Source organism: Canis lupus, chromosome 31 (genome assembly GCF_048164855.1).
Source record: "Canis lupus baileyi chromosome 31, mCanLup2.hap1, whole genome shotgun sequence".
In the NCBI taxonomy this organism is placed as follows: domain Eukaryota; kingdom Metazoa; phylum Chordata; class Mammalia; order Carnivora; family Canidae; genus Canis; species Canis lupus.
In genome coordinates this window covers 18,147,913-18,174,981 of record NC_132868.1, presented here as the reverse complement: position 1 = coordinate 18,174,981, position 27,069 = coordinate 18,147,913, and the positions used below count along the sequence as shown (strand labels likewise).

Sequence of the window (27,069 nt, the reverse complement as noted above, 5' to 3'; positions counted from 1 at the left end):
AAGTAGATGAGAACACCTAGGAAGATGTGATATAAGGCATGACAGAGAGATGTGAACCAAGGGGATCATCAACATTTCGAAGGCTAGATATAGAACCATCAAATGGAAAAAGAGCAGCTGGAAAAGAGGATCATGAGGAAAACGATGTTCTGGAAGCTAATAGAGGAGTTTCAAGAAAAAGTAAAGCGATTGATAAAGTCAATTCCTAAAGAGAGATCAAGGTGAATAAAGATTGAAAAGAGGCTAACAACAAATAGAAGGTGAATGATGGCCTGATTGAGAGGAGTTTCAGTAGAGTGCAGAGAAAGTCAAAAGAGTGAACTGTAGTTGAAGTAGAGACATCACTACTCTTTCAAAGAAGTTTGGAGTTTCTCAGAAAGAGGGAAACCTGACAAACAATACACATTGTTCAGATAATCAAATTCCTAGTGATTGGTACTAATATGCAGTAACAGGTAAGTGTGAAGGAATATAAGGAATAGGAGGTGATGGTAGAGTTGTAAAATAAAGGATTTCTTTTTACATTCCTCATGCAATATCTACATAAAAGAGGTATCTTCTATTATAATTACAACAGTCTGCAAATTCCATGTAACTATAGTTTGGTTTTTTCCTACTTGCCCCCTAAAGAAAGATGACATCGCAATCATATATATAGATGTGTTTCATTGTATGAAATGGATTGATTTCCTTAGAAATTGGATGTAAAATACATTTTTACAAATCAAATAAAATTAGGGGTGCCTAGGCAGCTCCGGTGGCGCAGGGGTTTAGCGCCGCCTGCAGCCCAGGGCGTGATCCTGGAGACCCTGGATCGAGTCCCACGTAGGGCTCTCTGTATGATGCCTGCTTCTTCTCCCTCTGCCTGTGTCTCTGCCTCTCTCTTTTTCTCTCTGTCTCTATGAATAAATAAATAAAATCTTAAAAAAAAAAATTAGAGGTGCCTGGATGGCTCAGTTAAGTGTCTACCTTGGGATAACGTTACGATCCCAGTGTCCCGGGATGGAGCCCCACATTGGCTTCCTGCTTAGCAAGGAGTTTGCTTCTCCTTCCTCCTGCTCTTATGTGCATGTATGCTTACGCATACTCTACCCCCCCGAAATAAATCAATAAAATCTTTAAAATATATATATAAGTGAATTGAAAAATTATCTATTTATTACCTAGGCCTAATTAACTTTTTATTTTTTTAAGATTTATTTGAGAGAGAGAGATAGAGCCAGAGAGCTTACAAGCAAGGGGAAGGGCAGAGGGAGAGGGAGAAGCAGGCTCCCTGCTTGGGGAGGGAGCATGATGCAGGGCTCAATCCCAGGACTTTTGGGCCATGATAGGAGCCAAAGGCAGATGCCTAAACGACTGAGCTACCGAGGTGCCCCAGCCTAAAGACCTTTAGGCTGCAATCTTATTTCATTTAGGTCATATTTTTATAAATAATGTTAATAATAAATAACTTAATTTGATTTTACAACATATACTCCTTGGTCTCTAATTCTAATCCTATGTATATATAGGAGATATACACAGGAAAGTTATTATCACTCCTGTTTGACCCAAAACCATTCTGTCTGCTGTAAGGGGATTCTGTTTGGAAAAAAAATACTCAATTTTCTTAATAGTCCTTAAAAAAAGTAACAACTTAAAAAATTAATATATGTATGTAAGAAAATTAAATGTTTTGTGTCCTTTGTTAAAAAACTGAAAGAATATTTTTCTTATAAAGCAATTATTTTCACTAAATTCAGTTGACTTTGAAGAAAAACATGCACTGTAACACAAATACAAAGAAATATTACATTAGTTTTTGTAATAATCACCCAATATCGTATCCAATTTATAAAAAGTTCAGCCTGTTAAGTACTGGGAGTTTTTAAAATTTATTTTAGAGAGACCATGTGCATGAATGTGCACGTAGGGGAGGGAGGGGCAGAGGAAGAGGGAAAGAGAGTCTTAAGAAGACTGTGAGCTGAGAGGGGAGCCCCACGCCAGGCTTGATCTCAAGATCCTGATAGGACCTGAGCGGAAACCAAAAGTCAGACACTTAACTAGCAGTGTCAACCAGGTGCTCTTGGAATTTTCTTAAAGTCAGTCAGACTTATGTTACACTACATAAATAATAATTTTTAAGTACTTCTATGCACCACTTTCTATGATGAGTACCTTAAGGATGACTGCATTTAATAGTTTCAGTGGCAGAGCTTGTGAGATAAATACTATTTATCATCATTCTCATTTTAGATATGAGGAAACAGACTAAATCTTGCTATATTCAAACTAGTGTAGATTTTAAAGAGGTGCTATCTTCATAATATGCTGAATTTTATTTTTTTTTTAATTTTTAAAATTTATTTATGATAGTCACAGAGAGAGAGAGAGAGAGAGAGAGAGAGAGAGAGAGAGAGGCAGAGAGATAGGCAGAGGGAGAAGCAGGCTCCATGCACCGGGGGCCCGACATGGGATTCAATCCCGGGTCTCCAGGATCGCGCCCTGGGCCAAAGGCAGGTGCCAAACCGCTGTGCCACCCAGGGATCCAATATGCTGAATTTTAATCACATTCCAAAACAATAATAATCAAAATCAAAGCTAAAATTTTGGTTTGAGAGCTATGCTCTAGTAAATTTATAGGAAAAGTGGAGATAATATGAGAAAATAAAAATCACCAGTTTCACAACAACGTGAATATATTTAACACTACTGAGTGGTACACTTATTTTTTTTATTTTATTTTATTTTATTTTTTTAATTTTTATTTATTTATGATAGTCACAGAGAGAGAAAGAGAGAGGCAGAGACATAGGCAGAGGGAGAAGCAGGCTCCATGCACTGGGAGCCTGACGTGGGATTCGATCCCAGTCTCCAGGATCGCGCCCTGGGCCAAAGGCAGGCGCCAAACCGCTGCGCCACCCAGGGATCCCGAGTGGTACACTTATTAAAATTGGTTAAGATGATACATTTATGCTGTATGTTTTTACCACAATTATGCTGTATGTTTTTACCACAATTTATTTCTCACAATAGCCATTTCTTGCTTATTCATAGTATATTTAATATTACTTCTTCAAATATTAAGACATGGATATTATTTTTCTATAGCTTATGAATTAAAATCTGTATGTTTTACTGAAATAATGTACTATAAGACAATACAAGTATAATACTGAACTAAATTCCTATTCTAAACATAAATTTTCCAAATTCTCTTTAATAATATAATTTATATAATCAGAAAAAAATTGGGATGCCTGGGTGGCTCAGCAGTTGGGCATCTGCCTTTGGCTCAGGGTGTGATCCTGGAGTCCCGGGATCGAGTCCCACATCAGGCTCCCTGAATGGAGCCTGCTTCTCCCTCTGCCTATGTCTCTGCCTCTCTCTCTCTCATAAACAAATGAATAAAATCTTAAAAAAAAATCAGAAAAAAATTTAAAAATTGACATTGACATTAAATAACTGTGGCAATAAGAAGAGATCTGAAACCTGGGTTTTACATCCAAAAATCCACCCAATATATACCAGCTTACTTACTTCACCTTTATATTTCAAGTCATCTGTTAGGATACAAGGAAGTCTGTGAATTTGCCTATTTATCTATTTATTTATTTAATTTTATTTTATTTGAGAGAGAGAGAAAATCTCAGACTCCTCAGAATGCTGAGTCCAATGTGGGGCTTGATCTCATGACCCTGAGGTCGTGACCTGCCGCCAAAATCAAGAGTCAGATACTTAACCAACTTAGCCTTGAGGGCACCCCTGCCAATTGTTTTTTATATGTAGAGGCAGTACAAGAGAGTCTACTAAAGCCTTTAGTCTACTTTATCTCCAAAGACTCTTTGGAAAGAAAAGTGGAGTGATTTGAGATCCTACAAAGATTAAGAGAAATAAGCAGAAATACGTTGAGGCATTCATAGTTGTAAAGACACTTTGGAATACCCCCTTCATAGCTCAGAATAACAAAGAATGCTATTGTTGAATCTAGTCTTCATTGGGAGAGACTTTTAAAAAAAAAACTTTTAGGGGGGAGGGAGAGACATTTTAATCATTTACATAACTCAAAAACAGTATTATAGATTATATAAAGCCACACAAAGACAATACATAGGACTACTCTGAGATTTCACTCAGGAGGCTAAAAAATATTTTAAAAATAAAAACTTTTGATAATTATGTTGTAGTTCATTTATAAATCATTTTCTCACCTGCGTGGCCTAGTCCTTGGGGACATCATTTCATTCCCAAGTATGTGGTACCGTCTTGCTTCATGCAACAGCTGATAACACTCAGGAGAATTCTGGATCAATTGGTCCACCTCAACTGTTTGCACAAAGTAGTTAGGATGCAAAAGAGGGAGTCTCACATGTGTCAGGAGCTCATGTAACAGTGGTCTTCTCAGATCAACAGCACGATAGACCCAACGCATGACGGCTTCAAAAACCATCTCCTCTTTACCAATAACAAGTTCATCACTACAAATATAATCAATAAGCTCATCTTTGTCAAGCTCAAGAAATTCTTCATGCTGGGACACATCTTCAAACGTCTGTAATGCAAAATTCTTGCATTTTGTGAAGAGTGTTTTGAGAGAATGGGTATCAGCAAAGCGCTGGATTCCTAAGCAGTTACAAGGATCAAGTTGCTCCTCTAAGAACTTGGCACAAGCATCACGAAGAACGCTAATCTGAAAGAGACTTGATGTTTCAAAAAGATACTGTACATTCTCTGTAGTGATCTTTACCTTTCCAGTATAAACATACTGCAAAAAACATTCCATGGCTTCAGCTAAAATACCATTGATCTCAACCAACATTTCTCGGCTTTCTCTGTGGTCATTACAAAACATAGCTCTGAAGTAGCTACTACAGGCTGAGAGAACAGCTCTATGGCAAGGAAATTCTTTGCCTTCCACACAAATGATGACGTCTGTGAATAAGCGGCTGTCTCGGAATTCATTGAATATCTGGAGTATATTTTCAGCATGGGATGATCCTGAAGAGAAGTCAAAAAACTCATGGCCTGTCAGAGATTTAGGGTCCATTTCAAAAACTTTACGCTTAGTTGCTGGGGAATCACGCACCCCGAGATCCTCTCTGTTTAGTCTTCGTCCCAATATTAGTACCATTGTTACATCAGTTGACTATATAATTGTTGAGAAATGACTGTTAAGGATCCTTTTTATGTGGCTAAAAGTAAAAAACAAAACAAAACAAAAACACATTTCAATATATAAAAAAATGCAGCATTCAAACTACATAGTCTCATTTTGGTGTAAACACTACAACAAAATCATATAATTAATATATCTTACTTAGAATACTCTCATTTTAATAAAAATTGATAAATAAAAACCTGTCTCCTTTTACAGAATTGGGTTTTATCTACTGACCATAGAGTTAAGTTGGAATGCTATAAGACGAAGAATTTGACTACATTCAGAATCCTAATGTAAATGTTTATTATCTTAATATGGTATTATAAAAGAAGAATTCAGTTATATTTATCAATAGCCTTTAAAGAAACGTACATTGGGGCACCTCGCTGGCTCGGTCAGTAGAGCATGTTAACTCTTGATCTTGTACTTGTAAATTCGAGCTCCATGTTGGGTACAGAGATTACTTAAAAAAAAAAAAAGTATATTGTTTGACCAGCAAGCCCCTTTCTAACAATCTATTCTCAGGAAATAATCAGGAATATGTGGAAAGATTTATCTACAGAAACGTTCAATGTTGTATTAACAGAAAATACTTACAAAAATCTAAATGCCCTGCAATAGATTACTTAAACCCTACTGCATCTTGAGGTTTGAAGATAGTCTATGCAGCCACTTAAAATTATATAGACTATTTAATGACACAAGGAAGTATTAATCAGATAGTAAGTGTAAAACAGATCATAAAACATATGATAAAAAATAGAAAATGTATCAGCATATATTAGGGAAAGAAAAAGGGAGGCACATATGCCAAAATATTAAGTGATCTATATTTTTTTCTCTATTTCACTATTTCCTTTCCACTACAAATATGTAGTGTTTTGTTTTCAGATCTTTAAAACACACGTACCTATATCCTTCTTTCCCTTTAGCTAATAAGAAACATCCCCGAACTGTCAGAAATGAATATGAATAGATAAACTAATGGACTGAGGCCCTGGGTTATAGCTACCAATTCTCTTAAGTTTTGATTCTTTTTTTAAGATTCATTTATTTATTCATGGGAGACAGAGAGGCAGAGACACAGGCAGAGGGAGAGGCAGGCTCCTCACAGAGAGCCCGATGTGGGACTCGATCCCAGATCCCGGGATCACACCCTGAGTGAAAGAGAGATGCTCAACCGCTGAGCCACCCAGGCATCCCTTAAGTTTTGATTCTTAAGGTGGTTCTCCTACTGTTACTTTCTTTTCACATCACCATAAGTTTGTTTTTTTTAAAGATTTCACTTCATCCATTCATGACAGACACAAAGAGAAAGAGGCAGGGACATAGGCAGAGGGAGAAACAGGCTCCATGCAGGGAGCCCGATATGGGACTCAATCCTGGGACTCCAGGATCACACCCTGAGCCCAAGGCAGATGCTCAACCGCTGAGCCACCCAGGAATCCCACACATCACCATACGTTAATATGTGATCCAAAATGTTATCTGTAACCTGCTTAAGAGCACTCAGAATCTCTCAACTATTCTTATGCTCTCATAATCTCATATACAATTCCTTCTAAAGGTCTCAGCTTCTTTCAGAAATAGTTCAATAGTCAGACATCCAGGCCTAACTATGGCATCATAAAGGTTTATGGACATCAAAGATAACCCCCAAATAAAATGCTGTCCTACATTCATAAGCCACAAAAAAATCAAGACTTGAGGTTAACAATCTTAATTGAGGACTGTATTTTGTGGGGTTCCTGGGTGGCTCAGTTGATTATATGTCCAACTCCTGGCTTCAGCTCAGGTCATGATCTCAGTAGTCTTGATATCAAGACCCTCATCAGGCTCAACACTCAGCAGGGAGTCTGCTTCTAAGATTCTCTCTCTCTGCCCCTCCCCCTGCTCATGTGCATGCATGTACTCTCTAAAAATAAATAAATCTTAAAAAAACAAACCCTGCATTTTGTATACCCAATCACATAAAAAATTGTACCCCGTTAAAAACCTTTATGTGACATAATAAGAAAACATGAAATAAAAATCAAGAAGCAACTCATTCTATTATATTCTTTTTTTCATATGCTGATTTATTATATTTGCCTTCTTTTCTCAATCACTCTAATGACCCAGATATCCTAGTCACAATATTCACTACTTACTTCCAACTTTCATCAATTCCCTCACTGAGTTTGTCACTTCCACTTCTAGCATCATCAACAAATACTTGTTAGCCTACCACCGTCAGGATACTGTACTCTGTCTATAGTTTTCAGAGATGTAAGATATTACTGTTGAGTTTTTTAAAAAAAATATAGTTGAGATAAAGCATATTCACAAAAAGATAAATAATAAGGTAGCGTAGGTGATATGATGCCACACTGGTATAGACAGCACGGTTCCCACTTAAATTTCCATGAAATTTTTATCTCTTCATATAAATTAGCACTTAATCTCCCTCAAGTCTAGATGATAGGATTTTCCCTGGGCAGATGTACACCAGGCTATTCCTACTGTTAAGGAAAAGTACCTGGTTGTAATAACGTGAAGGACACCTAAATGTTTGCACGCACAGCATCTTTTTTTTCTTCCATTCCTCTATTTATCTCCTAATTTTGCAGGTAAAACCAGAAAAAAATTCAAGCAATTTTATCAGACAAATGGAATAAAGATGCAAGTAAAACAAATACTATTTTCACTTGGGATCACCAGGTGGGGGAATTCAGAAGCAGAATGCTGATAGAGAAATTCCTGCTGTGTTCATATGGACTGTGTGGATTTAAAAAGTCCTAAAATGAAGGAAGAAGAGTTATTTTGGTTCTCTCTAAGAATTCTGGTAAAAACTGAGGAAATTCTTGGAAATCTACCAGGTAAGGCTGTAGGAACTAGTAAGAGCCAAATCTGTATTAACTGGTTTGACGATATCATGGGGGCTGTATTTTCTTATATACATTAAAATACAAAAAAAAACACAGCAACACTAATCTTTTTTTTTTTTTTTTTAACTGCTTGCTGTGTGCCTGGCACTTTCTAAATTCTCTTTTCAAAAAAAAATTTATTTATTGGGGTGCCTGGGTGGGTCAGTCGTTAAGTGACTCTTGATTTTAGCTCAGGTCATGATCTCAGGGTCATGAGATCAAGCCTCACATGGGGCTCTGTGCTCAGAAGGCAGTCTGCTTGAGATTCTTTCCCTCTCCCTCTGTCCTTCCCCTGCTTTCTCTTTCCCAAATAAATAAATATTTTAAAAAATTAAAAAGATTTCCTTATTTGAGGGGGGAAGGAAATCCTCAAGCAGATTCTCCTCTCAGCAGAGAGCCCAACACAGGGCTTGATCTCACCACCCCTGAAATCAAGACCCCAGCCAAAACCAAGAGTTGGACATCCAACCAACTGAACCACTCAGGTGCCCCAACTTTGTAAATTCTTCATATAAATCTATTAATTTTTAAAAAAGATTTTATTGATTTATTCATGAAGAGACACAGAGAGAGAGACAGAGGCAGAGACATGGCAGAGGGAGAAGCAGGCTCCCTACAGGAAGCCCAACGTGGGACTCGATCCTGGGACTGCAGGATCATGCACTGAGCCAAAGGCAGATACTGAACTGCTGAGCCACCCAGGCATCCCTCTTCATATAGATTTAATTTAAACATCCCAAAAACCTTATGAGGTTGTTACTACAATTAACAAAAGAGTTGGTTTATAGCCTTAGGGCTTTATATACAGGATTAAGACAGATTTTTCTAAATAGGCAGGAACTATTTACCAAGTAAGTGAAAGACTGATAGGGATAAACTTTACCCCCATTTCTAAGTTTAAGAAAACAAACAGAAAATTCTAAGTATTCAAATATATATGTTGGGATCCCTGGGTGGCTCAGCGGTTTAGCGCTTGCCTTTGGCCCAGGGTGCAATCCTGGAGTCCCGGGATCGAGTCCCGTGTTGGGCTCCCGGAGTGGAGCCTGCTTCTCCCTCCTCCTGTGTCTCTGCCTCTCTCTATATATCATAAATAAATAAATAAATCTTTAAAAAATAATAATAATAAAAAATCAAATATATATGTCATTTATTTTCTAAATGTGTAACAATGTTTATAATATAATGAAACAGTTATAGCAGTGGAAACTCATGTAGAAGACCTATTTAAATAAACACACAAATAAAAATAAACCTAAGAGAATGCTTATGAATAACTGGTTTTTGAAGCAATGTCAATTACTATTAGTTTTAAAATGTATTATATCATGAACTAAAAAATGGGAGAGGTTTCTTCCCATCTCTTTTGAGATTTTCTTGACTAAAATTCATGTTTGCCTCACTGCAGGTCATTCAACTTCTTGGGTTATGGCTGCCCATGCATGTGTGTGCCATCCACAAATACGTGCACATATACATGGGTTAAACTGTAAAAATTCACTTATAGTACAAATCATCATTTCTAAATTACAAGCTCTTCATGGGCAACAGCACATATCTCAAATATGCTTTTAATCTGAAATTATCTCAGTAATAGTTCAATACACAGAAACTGATCTCCTGTGCCTGAAGCCAATTTTTTGTTGTTGAAACCAAAAAAGGTTCAAAGCATGTAATATCACAAGTGATAAGCATTCAATTATGATAAACATAAACAAACATGATATGGAACATAACTTATTTTAACCTTAATGCTTTACACCAAGCTAGATTCAAATCATGGTTGATTTAGTCACAAGTCAGCTTCCCAAATCAAGAATTTATCTTTAGAGTAGCCTCAGTGGCTCAGCGGTTTAGCGCTGCCTTCAGCCCAGGGTATGATCCTGGAGACCATACATAGGGTCCCATGTTGGGCTCCTTGCATGGAGCCTGCTTCTCCCTCTGCCTGTGTCTCTGCCTCTCTCTCTGTCATGAATAAATAAATAAAATCTTAAAAAAAAATTTATCTTCAAATCAGCTTAATTTAAATTCTTATTGCATTTCAGGTTCAAAAAATTCACAAATTATTTTTTTGACTAGTGATGTTATTACTGGCATTAATAACCACAAAAATCTTGAACTTGCTGCCTTTTCTGTTTTACATTTTTGTACTCTCAGTATTTAAATATTTTTTTTATTTATTCACATATTTGAGAGAGAGAGAGAGAGAGAAAGTGCGGGAGCGAGAGTGCTCATGAGCGGAGGAAGAGTAAGGGGAGAGTGAAGAGAGTGTCCCAAGCAGACTTTGTCCTGAGCACAGAGCCAGATGCCAAGCTCGATCCCACAAACCTGAGATCATGACCTGAGCAGAAATCAGATGCCCAACTGACTAAGCCACCCAGGTGTCCCTTCTCAAGTGTTTAATGAATGCAAAACAATGCAAAGGAATACATACAAAGTGCAAAACAAAATAACATACTGCAAGAATTTTCCTTTTGGCTAAAAGGGACAAGTAAGAAAACAAACGAAAAGATTCTCTGCTTTTGGTATCCAATAATCTTACTGTGTCTGGTATTTGTTATCTGGTATCTATATCTGATAAATTTAGGGATAGCAGATGGAGTTATGTATTATACAAAGCTGATGAAAACTTTAATAGCAGTTAAGGGTTTATCTTTTTATCCTATTTTCCAAATGTTATCCTCATAGCTGGTTCCTTCACTCTTGACTGATGAAAGATCTTCCACTGCTTTCGCCCAGTGTAAAACTGAAAATCTTGGATTAGAAAAGCTATAAAATCATGTGCTATTACAAAGTATTCAACAGCAACAAGATATTTTACTGCTTTCTATGTTAAGAGAGGCTATCTCATAGATATGAGCTGTTTCCTTTTTTTTTTTTTTTTTAAGAGTTTATTTATTCATGAGAGAGACACAGAGAGAGAGGCAGAGACATAAGCCGAGAGAGAAGCAGGCTCCATGTAGGGAGCCCGATGTGGGACTCTATCTCGGGACTCCAGGATCACACCCTGGGTCGAAGGCAGGTGCTCAACCGCTGAGCCACCCAGGCTTCCCGAGCTGCTTCCTTCTAACCAGCTTTGGCCTGACTTTTTGTACATCCTCACTTTCTCTAGACGTTCTAAGAACTCTCCCATTAACCAGTCTCCACAAGACAAAATGTAAAACTCTTCCTATTGATGATAGGGTAAATAAGTTACACAGGAAGGTTTTAGAAATATGAGCTGCATTTCAAAGTGTGTCTTTTGGGGTTCCAGATGTAATTTGCAAGCTTTTGTTTTCCCATTTTACACAAATGAAGTATTTTAACTATTAATAGTTAAAAATGTAAAGACAAGTTTAATCATATCTCAGAGTTATCTAATATCTAATATCTAATATAGGTTCAAGATTTATAATAAACGAATTCATACATAATCAAGCAAACATAAATGACAGAATTCTTCTAAAAATTAAGCAAATACTGGGACACGGGTGGCTCAGTGGTTGAGCATCTGCCTTGGGCTTAGGGCATGATCCCAGAATCCGGGATCAGGTCCCGCATCGGGCTCCTTGCACAGAGCCGCCTTCTTCCTCTGCGTGTGTCTGTCTCTCATAAATAAATAAAATCTTAAAAAAAATTAAGCAAATATCAAAGCATCATCATTCCCTGCAGGAAAAAGTAAGCAATTAAGTAAGCGTCTCTAGACAAAATAAGAGGGGAAAATGTTTGTTCCAAAGAAATATAATGACAAAGTTTTATCTAGGTAAAGGTAGCAAATGCAAGGGTGATCAGACTGTCATGTCAGGGGCTGATTGCCAGAGTCACTTGATTTGTCTAGAAAAGCTAGTATCTTTCTTTCTCTCCCTCATTTCTTCAGGCGCTTTATTCCTGAAGTGATACTCTCACTTGAAAGGAAATTTTTTCTTAACAGGATTCTTCTGGTTAAAGAAACTCTAGGGGTCATTTCCAACTGAACTCATGTATGTTGTAGACCTAGTTCCTGATTGCTAGGTGGATTTAAAATTGTTTTTGGGGATGTCTGGGTAGCTTGATGATTGTTCCTGAGCTGAAGGTGAAGGGGTCTTGGGATTGAGTCCCACATTGGGCTTCCTGCAGGGAGCCTATTTTTCCCTCTGCCTACATCTCTGCCTCTCTCTGTGTCTCTCATGAGTAAGTAAAATCTTAAAAAAAAAAAAAAAAAAAAAAAAAAAAGTTTTTTGTCTATGTCTCAGAAAACTGAAGAGAAATAACTTATTTTAGTATCTCTAAGGCTAGAGAAAAATGTAGAAGAGGGACTGAGGATATCAGGGAGGAGCTAAAAAGAGTAGATACTTTATTTGGTATCAGAAATAACTAAGACACTGTTTTCTTTTATGATCTTGAGGATAGAATTGTTCCCCATTACTCTGATTGGCTTAAGTAATCCCTGGTTAAAGAAAGGAAAATGGTTTAGATTCTCTAATAACAATGTTCAGGCTTTTATTTTTTTTTTATTTTTTTTATTTTTTTTTAAAGATTTTATTTATTTATTCATGATAGTCACAGAGAGAGAGAGAGAGGCAGAGACACAGGCAGAGGGAGAAGCGGGCTCCATGCACCGGGAGCCCGACGTGGGATTCGATCCCGAGTCTCCAGGATCGCGCCCTGGGCCAAAGGCAGGCGCCAAACCGCTGCGCCACCCAGGGATCCCTGTTCAGGCTTTTAAAAAATATTTATATATTTATTTTAGAGAGAGAGAGAGAGAGAAAATACAAGTGGGAGAGGCAGAGGGAGAGAGAATCCCAAGCAGACTCTACTCTGAGCATGGAGCCTGAAGCAGGGCTCGATCTCATGAACTTGAGATCACAACCTAAGCCAAAACCAAAAGTCAGATACTTAACCAACTGTGCCATCCAGGAACCCCTTAGATATTTTATAAATCACTATAAATACCTTCTTAGCATTTGCTTGATCAAATCCCCAGTCAAAATTGTTGTGTTGTTTTAATTTCCACACCTAAAATAGAGAACAGCAATATATTACAGATACTAATCACTTAATGCATAGTTGGCATTTATTAATACATTGAAAAAAGTTTTTAGACTTCAGTTTCTGACTTTTGCATAGGTTAAAAATTTACTTTCATGTAGAAAATCATTTCTGAATGACAATTCCTTAAAGCAAATTAATAATTTTATGCTATCTTATATATAAATTAGTTTCCTTATTTATCAGCTTCCTTGACAATATCATCTTGGAATAAAGTTTCTTGAAAGATGATTAAACAAAGATTTGTGTCAATAGCAAGCCAATTGGTGGCCCTCGGAGGACAAAATATATATCCTATGATAACTCTACAATGGATATTTGAAGAGTGTCTGGTAATTGAGGTCTCATCTGAGTTTGGGGCCATTAAATAATTCTGAGTTGGTCTATCAACACTATAAAAATGCACAGTTTAGTCATTATGTATTATAAAACTATGGAATCAGTTTGAGAGTATCAGAAAATATCTTGGTAATTCAGGAAAGAATTTTTAGTTTTTAATCTTTAGTTATAAAGATCCATACAGACTCCCAAATAATTATTTTTAAAACCTTTTAATATATAATTGCATTATTTCTTCTGCTTTGTTAGACTTTATAAACTTTTCTTTTGGTGGATGGGAAGGAGATAAATGCTTAAGAGAAAATACTACAACCTTGGAACTGTGCACAGAATAACAATAGTATTTAAACACAAATAGTTCTGGTTTCTGGCCCAGATAGCTACAAACAGAACTCATAAAGTCTTAACAAGTTAAGGCAAATAACAAAAGTTGATCACAAAAACCAAGATATGGACTACCGACTTTTTCCTACATATGTACACACACACATACCTCTATGCCCTGATTATGCTACAATTGTGAAGTTACTTTGAAATGTTTCCTTACTCTCAGAAGTAAGTCTAACATGTGTTTACCCTTGGTATTAAGAGTATTTCAACTAGGTCAAATTAGAGGAGATTGTTAATCCTAGCTAAGTAAGTGTTTTTTTCCCAGGGGGCAATAAAATTCCGCGCCAATGCAGGCATCCAAGTCAAGTGAAGAAACATTTGTTTTTCTGTCTGGCACTGGAGTTGCAAAAATTGGATCCAAATCCAATTCAGGACGCTGATGGTTGGGGTACCTGGCTCTGTCACTAGAGCATGTGACTCCACCTTGTGGTTGTGAATTCGCGAGCCCCCCACTAGGTGTAGAGATTACTTAAATAAATTTAAAAAGATAAAGAAATAAAAGAACGGAACTCCAGAACTGATACTAAAATAGATTCAAATTTTCAGTGTTTTGCTGAAAACACAGATTGGAGATTTTCTCATGACTGATCTGGTCTAGAATTGTTACCTTAAGGAGGACAAGGGCAAGGCAATTCATTAAGGCATTTTGACCTAATAGGTAAGGGCAAGGGACAGAAGAGGTCAGTGTACAAAGCCCAAAGGAGCTATAATATCAGAATTGATCTAGAGTGTAGCTATACTGCAACCAAGCTTAATTTTCCTTTAGGATGCAGGAATCCTATACAAAATAAAGAAATTACCATCAGTCTTAAAGATGGTGTGAATTAAGGAGGAGCTTTAAATATTAATACCAAAGAGCAAAGGAAACCAACATTTTCACTAATGTGGTCCCTACAACTAGTGGTAGTGAATTGCCACATACTATGTTCTACATTACTCCATTTTCTCAAATTTAGAGGGCAGGAAACATAAAGACAATCAGAAGACTAACCAAAAAGAGGTTTATCTTTTTTTTTTTTTTTTTTTTTTTTTTTTAATATATTTTTTTTAATTTTTATTTATTTATGATAGTCACAGAGAGAGAGAGAAAGGCAGAGACACAGGCAGAGGGAGAAGCAGGCTCCATGCACCGGGAGCCCGATGTGGGATTCGATCCCGGGTCTCCAGGATCGCGCCCTGGGCCAAAGGCAGGCACCAAACCGTTGCGCCACCCAGGGATCCCGAGGTTTATCTTTAAAGATATATAAAGCTATAAGACATAAAGTAAAGCAAAAGACGGAAAGCCAGAAAAGTACAACACAGTAAGTTTATTATTTAAAATGACTAGAAAATTATACTGAATACGGCACTACATAAAACCATGCAGTTTTTTATAAATTTCAGATATTTTTACCCTATTTTCTCAAAAGCTAATTTATTTGAAACTTTCTATTTTTTTTAATTTATTTTTTATTGGTGTTCAATTTACCAACATACAGAATAACCCCCAGTGCCCGTCACCCATTCACTCCCACCCCCCGCCCTCCTCCCCTTCTACCACCCCTAGTTCGTTTCCCAGAGTTAGCAGTCTTTACGTTCTGTCTCCCTTTCTGATATTTCCCACACATTTCTTCTCCCTTCCCTTATATTCCCTTTCACTATTATTTATATTCCCCACAGGAATGAGAACATATAATGTTTGTCCTTCTCCGACTGACTTACTTCACTCAGCTGAAACTTTCTATTTAATGACTTTTTAGAAACTATAAATTCATACTCCTAAAATTTCAATTTAAAGCTTTACTCGTAGTAGTGAGCGGTTCCTGAACCAAGTTTTGCAAATACAGTATTTAAAGTCCAGTCTTTAAGATGTTCTGTTCTTTTCTTTTGAGGGGAGGAAGAAGAGTTTATTTTACATAGCTGAATGAAATAATTTAAGAAATAGTAAATAAACAAGATGTTATTTTCAACATTTTAAATTTCTTAATGGAATCACCAAGAATATATTTACCCACCATAGCCACCAGAAACCAACTGACACTTAAATTTCTTTGTCTAGGATTATAGCAAGTAGTGATTATCTCGTTTACTAGAGCTCAAATGGTCAATACACCGACTGTCATTAATGAGAGAAAAAAAATAAGAAGTGTCTAATGATGAAAAACTTAGCAGTGGGGACGCCTGGGTGGCTCAGCAGTTGAGTGTCTGCCTTTGGCTCAAGGCATGATCCTGGAATCCGATTGAGTCCCACATTGGGCTCCCTGTGAGGAGCCTGCTTCTCCCTCTGCTTGTGTCTCTGCCTCTCTCTCTCTCTCATGAGTAAATAAAATCTTAAAAAACAACAACAAACCTTAGCGTCAGACTTAACAATATAGTTCTATAACTAAAACAGATTATGATCTTAAATCACAGAACAAAAAAATCAAATTTCTCCATTGTTCTCTCTTGCCTTAGAAGTTTTGGTTTAATATTCCCCAATCCACAAAGGAAAAACTTTGTTAATTATCAAATACCACACCTGTTATCAAGCTGCCTATTGAGCCTACTTGTGCTTCTTGCTAGACTTAATGTGTAAACTTAACATCATTTGGTTTCACCCTGCTTACATGTTTCTTTTAGGTATTTAATGCACTGTTCTATTTCAAAATCAAATTAAATCTGTAAGGACACTACTCTCTGCTCTGCCACTCAAGTCTGAAATCTAGTATTTCAGATGACTTCTCTATGTATAAAAATACCTTTAACTCAGTGATTTTTATTTGCCTTAGTGGTGACACAAATTATTTACAGAAATAATGTTTAGAAACTATTGAGTAAAGAGTAAAGCCTAATCACTTTTTTTAAAAGTGGGCTCCACACCCAGTGTAGTGTCTATTGCAGGGCTTGAACTCACAACTCCAAGATCAAGCCTGAGCTAAAAATCAAGAATTGGGACACTTAGCTGCCTGAGCCATCCAGGCGCCCCAGGCATAATCACTTTTAAACATCAATTTAGTAGACTTTAAGATGTGCCGAATGCTGAGAAATTATAAGCCCGTGGGTGATGAATTTAGGCAGTGACAAACTCATCAATTAAAAGTTTAGCTATTGTGTTTTTTAATAGTAGAAAGAATAAGGATTTAAAAATGTCAACAGTTGTCAGATGGCCAGTTGTCAGATGTTTTAGTCACACAATTAGAATTACACAAAATGTATTTTTCATATATTTATATGGATATACTTATGACGTTATTTTATTTACATTTTTCAGCACAGTCCATACCTAAATATTAATATATTTTTGAAATTCGAGTGAAGATGACTACACCAGAAGGGCAGCTTCTGTGATCCCCAACTATCTTATCACTTGTGCATTGAGGGCATTTAACATATCTAAGTAAGTACAAAATGCAAACCTTGAAAAAAGATGTCTCAAATTTCTACGTAAAAGTATCCACAAAAATAACTGCGATCATTTATTTAATAAATAGTATTTTTTTTTTCACAGTTTTGACTTCTGGGTTTTCATGAAATGACAGAAAAACAATAAGTTAAAAGTTTTTGAAAAAGCATTAAGGTTTTATCAATTTGAACAAAAGCTAGTAAAGATTTAAATTAAAACGTACAGCCTTAACTCAAAATATTTCTTTTTCCTTTTCGGAGACTAAGTCACAGGCTTTGTCTAGATAGGCAGGCTTTTGAATGTTGATTTAAAAAAAGGTTAGAGGTTTGCATTTTTTTAATTTAAATTTATTTTTTATTGGTGTTCAATTTGCCAACATATAGAGTAATACCCACTGCTCATCCCGTCAAGTGTCCACCTCAGTGCCCATCACTCAGTCACCCCCACCCCCCGCCCACCTCCCCTTCCACCACCCCTAAGAGGTTTGCATTTTGTACTTATTTAGATATGTTAAATGCCCTCAATGCACAAGTGATGAGATAGTTGGGGATCACAGAAACTGCCCTTCTGGTGTAGTCATCTTCACTCGAATTTCAAAAATATATTAAGAATGCCTAAGAAATGCGAACTGCTCATAATATTCAGTTCCTGCTTCACCCAGGAAACTCAATCTACCTTCTACAGAAATGTATTAGGTCTTGGGTGAATTCCTATAAATTCACAGGAAAAGAAAATTTGATAAAGCCCAAGCACCCTATTAACTCCAAACTGCATCTTCAACACATTATGGCTAAAATGATTTCCTTTGAGATTTTATTAACGTCCTCTTAGTTTCCAATTTTAAAACAGCACATTTGAAATTTACTCAAATTCTGAATTACCGTGGGCTTAATATAGAAGAGTGGACCACAGTCCTCTAAACCAGGAAAACAATTCATCTAACCGGGGTACTTCAGATACTTCCGTACTCTTAACTTTTAGGAAGATACCCTTAAGCTATCTTTCTTTCTTTTTTTTTTTTTTTTTTTAAGGAGAATGCTGATTTTAATCATAGTCGACACCAGGCAGGTTTTAAACCTATTTTACGTTCCTTATAAAGATTAAACTCAGCTGGTGGACCTCAAAGACGATAGCTACCAACTACTAAGGCGTAATTCTTAAAAAGCCGCTTGAAACCAAGTGATTAGTCACTAAGATCAACTGTGAATAGTGATGCCTGCCCCATCGTCCGTATTTCGCTACTTAAGCCTTGTTTACAGAACCAGCAAGAACAGATTCGTCCGAGGACTTCCTTCCCACCACCTCGGCAATGAAGCGACACTCGGTAAACGGGGCCAACGTTCCGGTCCTCCCAGGGCGGCGGCGGCCCGGCCTGCGCCGCAGCCCTTCCGCGGGGAACGCGCGCCGTGGGCTCCCGCGCGTCCTCCAGATCACCTTCACGGGGGCGGGGGGAACGGCTTGGGCAGAGCGACAGCACAGCCACCAATCGTCACCCGCAACACGCCCCGTCGTCCCGCCCGCAGCACGCCGCGGGCGCCCAATCCCCGCCGTGGTGACACTCTGCGCCCCGAGCGTCCAGAACTCGGGGGCGGGGACGTTAGGGACTAAATTAAGGAACCGCGTCCGGGACTGGTAGGAAGGTGGGGAGGCTAGGCGGAGACTCCGCCGGCTGAGCGCCTGCGCCCCCGCCCGCCCCGACTCCCCGGGGACGGTCGCTCTAGGGCCGGATTCCCGGCCCTGGCTCAGCCGCCATCCGTGGTAAACAAAGGCTCGCGGGGGGTGGGGGCGGGGGTAACGGTCAGGTGACGGTGCCTAGCACATTTCGCAACCGATTCCCTGGGACCCACCTTGACCCCGTCAGTCCTCCCCAACAGGACCAGCGGTCGCCCCCGCCAAACCAAACGGCTTGACTCGAGACCTTCGCATTCTCAGTGCTTTCTTCCATTAAAAAAAAAAAAGAGCCGCGTCGGGTTCAAAGCCCATATGCGCAACATGCGGGACCCGTCTGCCCAGCTCTGTCCGCCAGCTGCCCCGGCCCCCGGGGCGGCGGGGTGACCCGCACCTGCCACCCCCAGCCCCCGCGGCCATGCTCCTCCCAACCCGCCCCCAGCGGGCCGCGCCAGCAACGCCGCGGTTCCGGGGCGGTAGTGCCAGGAGGCGGGGGTGCCCTCCCTTGAGGACTGCCGTTAACTGTGCTAACAGAAGAGCCCCCCCAGGGTGCCCCGGAGACCCCGCACCCCAGAGACCCTGCAAGTGCCAGGCGCAGTCTCTCCTCAGACCCCTACGTCTGGCTGCGAGACGCCGGCCGACGCTGGCTTCTCTCCTGCAGACACCCCCACGGTGGCGACCTCAGCTGCCCCTCCGCCCCCGGCTCGGGCCGGTTCCTCGCCTCTCGGCCACTCCCGGAGCTGTCATCCCCGGGTACCTCTCGGCGAAGGCTGGAAACGGCCAGCAGCGGCGGCCCCTGCGTTCCCCGAGCGGCCCGCGGCGCAGCGCTCTCGCCAGCGCCGGCGTCTCCCTCCAGCCGCCAGTGTTTGCCGCAGCTCACAACAAAGGAAACATGTGACCGTCCGGGCCAAAACACTGAGCGTCACCGACCCCGACGGCCAATCCGAGTGGGCGCCCCCCGCCCCGGGGCACCCTGGGATATGTAGTTCCCACTCTGGGGGCGCCCGCCGGGGCCACTTGGGTGTCCCGCTATAGGGCGGGTGTCGTTGCGGACTGTGAGGAGACCCAATCCAGGGGGTGCTGATTCGGAAACCCTTTGTTTTAATTAGAGACGGGTTAAGGAACTCCATCCATGTTAGGAGCCTAGTGGGAAACCTGAGTCGTATGTTTATTGCCACGTCCCAAGGCAAGAGCACATTACCAAGAATTCTCAGAACCTTAGAGCGTGGGCCGAAGCATAGAGATCTTTTTATTGGACTCCTTGCTACACAATCGGGAAATTGGAGGGCCTGAGGGGTGAAAGGGACTAGAACTTTAGTCGCTAGACAGCTCGGGGAAACTTTCCTCTGCCAACCTGTTCATGTCAGTCCTATCAAATCCTAGATTACCTTTTTATTTTAATTGTACATACAATGTTGTCGCAAATCCCTATTTTTCCAGGCAGATAGATTTCTCAAAGGACGTTATTCTGTCCCTTTGTTTCTGCAAATATTTTTTTCAAGGATGAGTACACCTCCTGCTTTTGAAACACTTAACTAGTTTTTGGCTTCTGATACCAGAATTATAACCTCTCTCTTCTATATTTTATGAATACAGTCATGCCTTTGTTAAATAATGGAATGTGTTCCAATGACCAATGGTGGAAATAATAAAGAAGACATCTGTCCAAGCCTTTTAAATATGCTTTTTAGGCCTCTTTTCCATCTCTTTATTAAAAAAAATTTTTTTTAAAGATTTTATTTATTTATTTGATAGCACAAGCAGGGGAGAGGGAGAGAGGCAGAGAAGTAGGCTCTGCACAGAGCAGTGAGCCTGATCGAGGGCTGGATCCCAGGACCCTGGGATCATGACTGGAGCAGAAGGCAGATGCTCAATTGACTGAGCCACCCAGGCTCCCCTCCATATTTTTATTAAAAATGCTCAGGGAAGCCTGGCTGGCTCAGTTGGAAAAGCCTTCATGTCAGCATGGTGAATTCAAACCCCCACCTTTGGTGTAGAGATTACTTATGTTAATAAAACTTTGAAAAGTGCTTACCAGTAGGCTTATATATTAAGTATTTAATAAATATTGAATGATATTAATATTATTTATTAAGCTCCAGACTTAGTGGAGCTAAGCAGCCTGGGTGGCTCAGTGGTTTACCGCTGCAGCCTTCAGCCCAGGGCCTGATCCTGGAGACCCGGGATCAAGTCCCATGTCAGGCTTCCTACAAGGAGCCTGCTTCTTCTCCCTCTGCGTGTGTCTCTGCCTCTCTCTCTCTCTGTCTCTCATGGATAATAAATAAAATCTTAAAAAAAAAAAAAAAAAAAAAAAGCTGTCATCCCCATCCCTCATCCTTCCAATATGATTACTGGTTAAATCATTATTGAATGTTTGTTATTAAGACTGTGTATTTATTATTCAGTGTTGAATCAAATAGTACACAATTTCCTTTCTCGTAGGGCTTTTTGTTTTTTTGTAGAGTATGAAGCCATGACCCTCACTGCGTTCATAAAGTCCTAAATCCCTGAGAATGCATACAAGATCCTTCCTGATGCACCCTGGGTTCTACCTCTGCAGCCTGAATACCAGTCTCAATGAACTACCCACAGTTGCCCAAAGGACTTTCTCCCCAGGCCATTCCCATCTATACCTGTGCCCTATGCTTCTTATGCCACCTCCATTCCTTCAACCTAATCACTGAGCTAACTCCTGCTTTTCCTTCTAGGAATCCTGGGAAAGTCTTCCCTCTCTATTGCCCTTTGGACCAAGTATCTCCCCTCTGTCTTCCCACAGCAGCCCTTCCTTACTCCTTCTCAGCAGTTATCACACTAACTGTCCATGTTTATTTACATGTCTCCCTCAACCGAGATCCCTGAGGTTAGGGATCATGTCCTTTTTTTCTTGTTTTTAATTTTATTTTTAAGTAATCTCTATGCCCAATGTGGGGCTTGAATTCACAGCTCCGAGATCGGGAGTTACATGCTCCACCAGCTGAGCCAGCCAGGCATCCAGGGATCATGTCTTACTAATTTTGTGTCATTGCATTCCCAGTAGATGTTCAATATTTATCTGTTAACTGATGGAATGATCTCTATTTCTTGAGGTTATGGGGACCTGAGTGAAAAAATAATTGGCACCAGATGCCTTAGGATCCACTTGGACTTATCTATATGAGAAGATACTCAGATTCTCTTGGGGCAGATGGATGCAGGGTGATCAATCACAGTTCTGAGAATAGAAGAGATTGAGGGGACCCACAGAACAGGTAGCCCTCAAGCGAGGCAGTGGACTAATGGTGGGTGTGGGAGCTCCTCAGGCAGCCAGAGTATAGGTAGTTTCAGCATTGGTGGAGGGCCCTGGGAGTCAGACCTACCCTACGAATCAATGAGTATGGCCCGGTGGCAGCCTTTTCCTTACCTAATAGAAACAGAGCTGTCAAGTCCAGGGGGAATCTACTGAAGTTGAGTGAGATTAAGCTGTAACGTGATTCATTTTGTGCAGTGTTTATAGTCCAGGTTGGCTTAGTCATATGAAGGAGATAGCTACTTGGAGTGCGGGGATCAGAAGTTCTTCAGACCTATTTCCTCTCTTTTCAGGGATTTAGCATATTGTGTCATATAACACATGGCACTCTGTGTTTTGCTCTCCAGTGGTCTGAAGGTGGCCTATCATCCATAGTTCTTTCAGCCGTTCTTTTTTTTTTTCTCTCCAGCTTGCTCCCCTTCTTCATACAGACAACCATCAGGACATAGTGAATCATCATCATTACCTAAGCATATGGAACACTTTCAGATCTTTCTGCCTCCCCCCTTGGCCTCTCACACATAAAGTCCCTCTGCACTATTGTAGTAGAATTGTTGGTCATTGGTTAAGGCTCTTGTGCCACTTCTCCTAGTGGGCCTCCTCTGATTCTTAACTCTTTCCTTGACCTGCTGTGAGGCTGGGCATATGTCTCAGGTCTTTTGGAATGTGACACTCTCACTATGTTTATACTTAGTCCCTGAATGCAACTGGGTCATTTGATTTCCCCTGCAACAAATCCTAGTTGCAAAGCACTGATAAATGGAGAGTTTATTGAAGGTTTCACAAAGAATCATACGGGGGGCACCTGGGTGGCTTAGTCGATTAAGTGGCTGCCTTTGGCCCAGGTCAGATCCTGGGGTCCTGGGACTGAGCCCCACATCAGGCTCACCGCTCTCCAGGGAGTCTGCTTCTCCCTCTCCCTCTGCCTCCTGCTCCCCCTTCTTGTGCTCTCTGTCAAATAAGTAAAATCATAAAAAAAAAATCATATGGCATTCCACACTGAAAAACTCTGTAACAATTCCCTTCAAACATCTCTGCTCCCTCATCTCGGCTTCTCTTTTGGTACCAGTTACTACTCTTTTCCCATCAGACACCCTCTCTCGGGGCCTCTCTCCAGCCACAAGTTTTAGCTTCCTCCCTTTTCATGATCTCTGCCGACTTCCTCCTGGACACCTCTGTCTCTTTTTTGGCAATTTCCATTTTCACACTCATCTTTCTTTTTTTTAATTTTAAAAAATATTTATTTTAGAGAGAGAGTGCACACACGGGCGCACACAAGTAGGGGGAGGAGCAGAAGGATCTGCGTGAGCACAGATCCCAACACAGGGCTAGATCCCTCAACCCTGAAATCATGATCTGAGCTGAAATTCAGAGTCAGAAGATGAACCAATTGAGCCACTAGGTGCCCCACATATTCCTCATCTTTCAAACAAGAGTTCCATTCTTCAGAAGATAGAGAACAGTGGGGTGCCTGGCTGGCTCAGTTGGAGGAGCATGCTACTCTTGTTCTTGGGGTTGTGAATTCAAGCCCCATGTTGGGTGTAAAGATTACTTAAATAAATAAAACTTAAAAAAAAAAGATGACAGAGAATAGCATAAATAACAAATGATCTTTGTCCACCCCACCTCCATCTCATTTTCCTCCACAGACAATTTAACATCTCAGCAAGTCTATTACACAATACCACCTCAGAGTGTTGAGTGAAGGGAAGAGTAAACACAGTACATTATTTGCTCTTGGCACCCGAGTCTCCAGTCTTGAGGCCCACCCCTCCCTCCCTTCTCTGGTGAGGTTAGATGTGACTCATCTCTGAAGCCCTATGAATACAGAGGTCTGACTCTCCCTGGCTGTATGGTTACCGGAAAAAGGTTTGTGAGTTGCCCCCTTGAGGTCCCATGCCCATCCCAATCTAGACAGTCTATCCCACTAGGCCAGTTGAAGCTTAAGGTCAAACACAGTAGCATTAGGTTTCAACAAAGGAAGATATAGCTGGAAAATTCTCCACGTTGGGATCTGGGAAAAGAGGTAAGCTGCCACCTGGAAGGTGAACTCCTTCTCCCCATCCCTGAACTTTTCCCTCATGAGCAGTCTGCCACGAGGTGTTTTTCCTCACAACTGAAACAAACACATCTCTGCTGGTGGGGTGGGGTGGTAATTCTTGCTTTGTTCTTGAAATTATCACAGGTTGAGGTCAATGAGATGCTAGTAGTCAGTGCCTTGGTGGCTTCAGGATCCTGTTTGTTACCAAACTTGCTATACTACGTGCAGATAAGGGTGACTGGTCATCACCATGAGTCCCAGGCTCTGACTTCAGGGGCTGAGGCATACTCGCACCCTTCCTGCTCTGTGATGCCAAACCCTGCTCTACTCTTCATTTTTTTTTTTTTTTTTTTTTGCCCAGAGGAGATCTGATTTCACCTCCGTTTCTGCTTCTTTAATTCCCCAGTAGTGAGAATTCAGGTGACTTCTTTGATCTCAGAAGAAACTTTGGGGCACTTGGGTGGTTCAGTCAGTTAAGCATCTGATTCTTGATTTTTGGCTCAGGTCAAGATCTCAGGGTCATGAGATTGAGCCCCACATCAGGGGCATCTGCTTAAGATTCTCTCTCTGCCTCTCTCTCTCTTTCTCCCCCAGAAGAAATCTGACATTCTGGAAAAGTTTTGTCATAAGTTACTCCTGGCCTGATTGCCCTAGGTAGACCTGATTCTCTGTAGCACCCCATAACCTCTTTATACATAGCTTGCTGCAAATCCCTCTCAAGTATGAACACACATAAAAAGTATCTTCTTTTGTTCATAGTATCCAGTCCCAAGCTTAGGTCAGTTAAAAAAATGACTCCCCGCTCTTAGCTCGCTCAGCAATCTGTCCCACAGATGGTTGAGTCCATATAGAATTCTTGTTGCTGGCTCCAGTGGATTTTAACTCCATCTCTAGTTTCTTGCTATCCTGTGACATTTAAGAGGCATATATAATTCCAACTCAATCTTTCACTGCTATCCCTGGCACTGCTCTCCTTCCAAATGACTGCAGTTTCTGAGATTGTCTTGTCCATCTGTGTGGTTCCCTTTTGCCTGATGGGCAGCCCTCCCAGGAATTGAGCATATATGAAGGGTCTGAACCTGTCCAACAGTATCTGCAGCAGACCTCTCCTGTTCTTGAAAGACCCCATCCAGTTTTTTTTTTGTTTTGTTTTTAAGGATTTTATTTATTCATGAAAGACACACAGAGAGAAGCAGAGACACAGGCAGAGGGAGAAGCAGGCTCCCTGCAGGGAGCCCAATGTGGGACTCGATCCTAGGACCCCAGGATCACGACCTGAGCCAAAGGCAGATACTCAACCACTGAGCCACCCAGGTGCCCTGACCCCATTCAGTTTTTTTTTTTTAAGATTTTATTTATTTATTCATGAGAGAGAGGGGGAGAGGGCTGAGACATAGGCAGAGGGAGAAGCAGGCTCCATGCAGGGAGCCTGATGTGGATCCCAGGATCCCAGGATCACACCTTGGGCTGAAGGCACATGCCAAACCGCTGAGCCACCCAGGCGTTTCCCCATCCAGTTTTTAAAGAAATTGTGCCTGTTGAGGTTGGCATACTAATCTCCAGCCTGAGAATTCTCTTTCGTAAGCTTACTTGATGCTATGCTCATCAGATTGTGTCCCTCCTTTAGAACTGTGTAATCTCCCCAAAGCTCTAATGCAGATCTTAGAGCAGTTCCCATACACTGATAGGCCAGGGACCATCCTGACTTGTGCTATGTCATTTTTCACTTCTTCCATAAGCTCAGCACTCTCTCCCTAGGAAGACTGAAAATCCGTTTAGAGTTGCAGAGTCTAGGTTCACATTTTGGCTTTGTTTCTTAGTAACTACATATCCTTGAGTAAATTACTTAATCTTTCTTGTCTGTAAAAAGAAGGATAAAAACACCTACTTCCTAGAATTGTTGTGAAGATGAAATGAGAAGAAGAGCAAAAATGAGAGAAGAGCAAAAAATACATACAATGCCTGCAAGATAGTAAGTGCTCCATAACAACCAAAGCAGTTACTGCTGTGATTACATTCCCCTCCTCCACCATTTCTAGCTATGTCCTCTATGCTTTGTCCTTTGCTCTAAGAATAGGAGGGGTAAAGAAGGAAACAAAGGAAGAGTAACAGAACTTATAACCTCTGTTACCTGTATTTGAAAAACAAGCCAAAGCAGCCTTTCTGAATACTTACCAGGGTCCGTCCTCTAACTTCTTTTGTCTTTTCTAGTGGGCATTTGTAAGATTAAAAAAGAGAGACTGGGGATGCCTGGGTGGCTCAATGGTTGAGTGTCTGTCTGCCTTTGGCTCAGGTTGTGATCCCGGGGTCCTGGGATCGAATCCCACATCAGGCTTTCCGCAGGGAGCCTGCTTCTCCCTCTGCCTATGTCTCTGCCTCTCTCTCTCTGTGTCTGTCATGAATAAATACATAAAATCTTTTTTAAAAAGTAATAAATAAATTAAAAAGAGAGACTACCAGATGTAGGAAAGCAGTTTCCTCTGCTCTTAAAATATCCATACTCAAAGACTACATAGCTGGGCATAAACTGTGGTTGCCTCTGAGTTGCAGATCAGGGGGCTAGTAGTCAGGGGTTGAGGGAGACCTATGACTTTTCCAGTAAGCTTATGACATTAAAACAAAACAAAAAACAAAAACACCATGTGCACACACACACTTTTTAAATTAAACAAAAATGTTTTTAAAAAACCCTTGTCTGACAAATGTGATCAAATAAGCATCCGGAGTTCACCATTGTACAATCTCCTTTGCTTCCAGCCCCAGATCTCTCTCTGTGACTGGCCTAGAAACAGCAGGCCTCCCAGGTCACCGGTGCACAGGGACAGATACTCTTGACCCTGCTTATGACAGCATCACAAACACATGCCTGACATACTTTGGATAGCCAGCCTGGTTCTATTACTGGTACATGAAAGTTTTGCTCCGGCAGCAAAT

General features: G+C 40.4%; 1 protein-coding gene and 1 long non-coding RNA gene across 10 annotated transcripts in view; one reads left to right on the top strand and one right to left on the bottom strand.

The window, feature by feature from the left end:
- Window positions 1-19,729, bottom strand: part of KLHL24 (kelch like family member 24) — a 41,932-nt gene extending 22,203 nt beyond the window's left edge. For 2 of the 9 annotated variants that reach the window (XM_072807579.1, XM_072807585.1), the window contains exons 1-2: window positions 19,566-19,719; window positions 4,191-5,171 (exon numbers count right to left, since the gene is read on the bottom strand). In XM_072807579.1, coding sequence (XP_072663680.1) covers window positions 4,191-5,110 — 920 coding nt within the window. In that variant the 5' untranslated portion in view covers window positions 5,111-5,171; window positions 19,566-19,719. Of the gene's footprint in view, window positions 1-4,190; window positions 5,172-5,512; window positions 5,604-12,954; window positions 13,018-18,442; window positions 18,559-18,987; window positions 19,079-19,565 lie in introns of those variants that run through there. The other 7 variants (XM_072807576.1, XM_072807584.1, XM_072807578.1 and 4 more) reach the window with 7 other exon arrangements.
- Window positions 18,594-20,487, top strand: LOC140622079 (uncharacterized). Its single transcript, XR_012021795.1, has 2 exons — window positions 18,594-18,898; window positions 19,470-20,487. It is a non-coding gene; the product is annotated as an uncharacterized lncRNA (long non-coding RNA).
- The last annotated feature ends 6,582 nt before the right edge of the window (window positions 20,488-27,069 follow it).